Source organism: Anoplophora glabripennis, unplaced genomic scaffold (assembly GCF_000390285.2).
Source record: "Anoplophora glabripennis isolate ALB-LARVAE unplaced genomic scaffold, Agla_2.0 scaffold880, whole genome shotgun sequence".
NCBI lineage: Eukaryota > Metazoa > Arthropoda > Insecta > Coleoptera > Cerambycidae > Anoplophora > Anoplophora glabripennis.
The window spans coordinates 1,426-6,669 of record NW_019417423.1 but is presented as its reverse complement, the minus strand read 5'-3'; the positions used below and the strand labels follow the sequence as shown (position 1 = coordinate 6,669).

General features: G+C 32.8%; 1 protein-coding gene across 1 annotated transcript; it reads left to right on the top strand.

Moving 5' to 3' along the window:
• The first annotated feature begins 1,402 nt into the window (after positions 1-1,402).
• LOC108911893 lies at positions 1,403-2,301 on the top strand. The gene is made up of 2 exons (XM_018716968.1): positions 1,403-1,582; positions 1,639-2,301. Exons 1-2 carry the CDS (start codon positions 1,403-1,405, stop codon positions 2,041-2,043), a joined length of 585 nt encoding a protein of 194 aa, XP_018572484.1. The 3' UTR covers positions 2,044-2,301.
• The last annotated feature ends 2,943 nt before the right edge of the window (positions 2,302-5,244 follow it).

The window sequence follows — 5,244 nt, the reverse complement described above, 5'->3', positions numbered from 1 at the left end:
TATATTTTTTTATATTTGTTTTATATTTTTCCGGCTTTCTTTTATTTGTTTTTTTTTTGTTGTGTATCTGGCACTTATAAATTTGTCCTGTAATTGAATTTGTATCTGTTGGGTAATAAACATTATTATTATTATTATTATTATTAATATGATGACTAGCTAAACTTTCAATTTTTGCGGAGTGATAAAACACTTGTATATGTACTGTAGGTAAAAAAAACATAACGGCTAAGCCCTATTAAGACAGTCAAAACAACCATACACTGCCTCAAATATTTTGTAAATACATGTTCGTGGGAGAACTAGTTAAAACAACTACAATATGACCAGCTGAATTTCCCACTGAAGGTGGAATTTGTAGTCCAAACAGCCTAAAAATTCTGTTCTGCATGTACATACCATCATATACAAGCTAGTAAAATCGAGTCAAGGACGGCTAAGAAATAAAATTCAATGGAATACCTTCTTATCTTCTGATTTTCCCTTCAATATGATTCATCTCGGATTCATTTAAGTTTTAACCGAAAAATTAGCAATATTTTTCCTGCTACGATTTTTTTTTTGGCATTTAAAGGTAAAAAAACTCGACAAAGACTAAAATAAAACCACCACAACAAGATTCAACCTCAGCTAATATGATCTTTAACAAAAATCGATAATATTTAAATGGTCTTTAATTTGCAAACGCGGTATACTGTATACTGTTTGTGAGCCTCTCTGTTCTTCTTCCTCTGTCATGAATACTTGGAGAAATATCTATTAAAACCTGAAAATTCGTAGGCTAATCAAATAATAGTTATTTATGTACCTAGGGAATTATAAGGGCCTTAATTACCGATGGCAAAGTTTGCGTCCCGAGGGCGTCCCGCCCGAGGGACAGCAATTGCCTGAGGTTATTAAGGCTCATTAATTCCCGTGGTACATAGATAATTTTATTTCTGACCGATTTCAATAAAATATTGTTTATTTTTAAAACGGAAAAAATGTACCAATTTATTACCATTGAGTTTTGTTGTTGCTAGGTTGTTGCTATGTTACGTGTTTATAAACAGAATTGTTACTTGCTTATAAACAGTACTTTGTTATCAAGCTGTGTTTGCGTTAAAAACGTGTTTTCTACCCCAAATATAATGGAGCAGATTTTGAAGAAAGCTGAAAAAGCAAGAGAATCATTAATTCCATCGAAAAGTGAAGCCGTATACCAAAAAGAATACAAGATATATCTGGAGTGGCTGACACGGAATAATGTTATGTCAAAAGATGCCACTGAAACTGTATTACTGGCATATTTTCAAGAATTGGTAAGGAATATTCTATGTTTTTCGGTAGATTTGGTAGTAATTTTGTTTATTCGTTGCAGTCAGAAACGTATTGTCCGAATTCTTTATGAACTAAATGGTCAATGCTAAAATCGAAGGTGGATATACATGAGAAACGAGATATCGCCAAGTTCAATGAACTAGAGGCTTTTTTGAAACGGAAGAGTAAGAGTTATAAGCCGAAAAAGTCTGCTGTTTTATCTCCTAATGATGTTATCAGATTTCTAAAGAACGCTCCTAATGAAATTCATTTATTGCATAAGGTATTTTTTTTCTTATTTTCCTTTTTGTGTGTATTTATTTCCTGTTTTTGTTTTAGGTTGTTTTGATTATGGGTTATTTTGGAGGATGCAGAAGTCAGGAACTTTTGAATATGAAAATATCGGATATAGAGGACCGGGATTCCGTTATGGTAGTGAACGTACCGGAAAGTAAAACTGGTGTATCGAAGAAATTTACAATTGTGGATGAAAAAGAGTTCTCTGCTTTGCCTTTATTAAGACTTTATATGTCATTGCGTCCTAAAGGTATTGAACGATTTTTTTTGCGCTTCCGACAAAATAAATGTACATCTCAGCTAATTGGAAAAAACATGTTTGGGAAAATTCCCAGCAAAATCGCAATGTATTTAGGATTGCCAAACCCATCTTCCTATACGGGACATTGCCTTCGTCGCACTTCTGCCACTGCTCTAGCTAATGCAGAAGCAACTAAGTATGACTAACTTAAAAAGACATGGAGGTTGGAAAAGTTCCACGGTGGCGGAGGGGTATCTGGAGGATAGCATCGAATTGAGAAATAAAACGGCGCGTATGTTGTCTACTTAGCCATTAGAAGAGGCAGGTACCTCGACTGTAGTGAACAGAAGCTCCAGCCATACAAAAGAAGAAATTGTTTCCAGTGGCGGTAGTAATTTTCAGGGAACATTTTAAAATTGTACATTTATTATTTGTAATGACGCAAATAAATAAAATATGGTTCAGTTTTCATTTCATAAATATATACACATATATGTATATTAGCATTTTTTATTTTATTTTTACTTGTGAAAGGTAGAGGGAATTATAGAATCTATAATGTCCCAAGGGAGTTATGACTCTCTTTATTGATAGCGTAACTATGACGATATAAGCTTATAATATCCCGGTCAGAAATAAAGGTTATTTAATGCCGTTGTTATTCAACTACACTTCTTCATCAATCACTTTTTTTTTCATAAACACTGTGTACGTTGCCATCAAATGCGAAACACGATGACGAATGGAACAACAAACTGAAGATTATTGCATATTTTGCCGGGTATGAAAGCGATTTATTGCTTAATGAAGGTTTTACCCGTTTTTTTTGTAGTAAATATAACAGGGAAATGTGCTGAAAGTAAGCATAGCAGTGGTGGCCCGTGGCAATACACCTACAATAAATACAAAATTACATCAAAGTTCAAATTTTCCGATTCACTATTTTAAAATTAAATTAATGTGACCAAAAATACAATCCGACTATTACAAACATTACAATGATGATAAATACGGCAAGCCGACTCAGGCTAAAGATTATGTGATGTAGGTACAAAACGCTTACAGTCTTGTAACGTTACGAGTAATAACGGCTCTAGGTAAAATACCATTTCTTTGTAAAATCGTCTAGTCAGCCTTAATGTTGTTACATACTTCGAGGGCGATACATTATTCGAAAAGTTTGAATCCTGTTCTATATTTATATATTTGCTTAAAAATTATTTTAATCAAACTTGTAACAACAATTTTTTTCAGTCTCAAACATAATAAATTGATTTTATTTGTATTGAATTAGGTAGTAGTATTTTTTGAAACAATCATTTTATAGTTATGGCAAATTTTGTTGCTGCGGTAACAAAATATTTTCTATAAAAAATATTTTTATATACGGACTCGCTGATAATATGTATGGAAACGATTGATTATTATCTCCTAAAATAAGACAGCTATCGAAAAATCGTAAGATACAAACGTTTTAGGGTTTTTAAAAATCTATTAAAATAAAGACAAATTAAGTAGATATACAATCAGGATCAATCAAAAAGTCAAATGAAACAAAGTTGCTTTTTTTAATGGTACACCCTGTATATTATTCCATATTTCATTTTTTCACGAAGTTCTAAACAAAATTCATATAGCACATCGTGTACCTAAACTTAACCGTTTTCGAGATATCGAACTTTGAAAACCATTTTCTTACAAATTATACAAAAATATTTTAGTCCATTAAGTTTATAGTCCATCAAGTTACCCTTGAAAGTTTCTAGCTCCATAACAACGCCGCGTCGTTCTTTTGTCTAATAGTGATTATCTTGACAACACATGTTAAAAATACATTTGCATAATTTGATGGGGCTCCTTCCACATTTTGGACGTGTGTGGTACAGGCTAGAAACGTTTCCTAATAAATGGATTGGGGCAAATGAATGGCCAGCTAGGTCTCCCGATATGACACTGTTTGACTTTTTTCTGTGGGCGTCACATATAAAAAATGTAGTCTACAAACATAGGCCGCAAAATATCGAAGAGTTGCAGGAAAGGATAAGGCATGCATTTCCACTGTTCCTCCCAACACCCTTTTAGATTACCTACAAAATTTTGTTCAGCGAATTCATTATTGTCGGGAGGTAAACACTTTGAGCACCTTATAAAATGGAATTCCAAAGAAAATATTTGTTGTTTATTAAAACTTGTTTTCTTTACTTTTTTTATTCGGGCATAACTATTGTTTTCATAAAATTTACAATAGGTGTCCAGGACATTCTTTAAAAAATACATTTTTTTCGTTTCTAAAAACTAATAATAAAATTAAATCATATCCATATCCTCTACCTTGTATTATTTTCAAAATAAATATCCATAATTTGGGGCCCTTTTTCTTTTATAAATTTGTGAGTAGAAAAAAGTTATTCTCAAAGTTTGATATTTCCGAAAACGGTTAATTTAGGTACATGATGTGCTATAGGATATGAATTTTGTTTAGAATTTCGAGAAGACTTGAAATATGGAATATATACAGGGTGTTTCAATAAAGAAAACAACTTTGTTTCGTCGTGACTTTTTGACTGATCCTGTATACTTCTTTTTTCTTTATTGTAGGTAATGTATTTTAAAGAAACCCTGAAATGTCTGTATCTTATGATTTTTCCATAGCTATACTTTACTTTAGGAGATAATCGACCGTTTCCATACATATCAGCGGTACTGTAGGTATTGTAGATATACATATAGGTAATTTTAAAATAATAATTAAAGGAATTTCACAAATTTCTTATTTTCCTCTAGGAATAGCGATTAAATATATTTGCTTAATTTACATTGAAATAACTAATAAAATAAAACACGCATGGCACAGTAACTAGCTTACATTCTGCCATGCCGCAAGAGAGCTCGGGCGGAAATAAATGTTTGTGGATAAAAATTCAGGTGGCGTCCCTCTGAAGTGATTCCTAATATTTCCCCGCGCGGGCCAGTAATTGAATTATCAAACGGCGAGTTTAAGCGTCATCATCTCGAGCATTCCATAATACTTTCATCGCCCTCTCGGAGCTTATAGATTTTAGATTATCCCTTAATAACCGAGCGTGTCTGAATTGGAAAGAGACATCCTCATTTATCTGATAACACTTTTGTTACGTTTATGGACTTCCCTTGACGGGAACCTCCGAAGTAATAATATTGTTCTAGTCGAGTACATCTGACTCTACTAGGTTCAACCTCAATGTCGATAAATGTCTGTCCACGGGAGAAGATGTATAAAAATGCGACTTCACAGTTTGAAATTGAATTATTAAATTTGATAGGAGTCGCTGTCGGTAAACCTTCTTTACAGAACCTTCATATCGATTTGAGGGATATACTTAGTTACAGAGTAACCTCTCAGTCGCTTGCGATTTTAAACCTCTGTA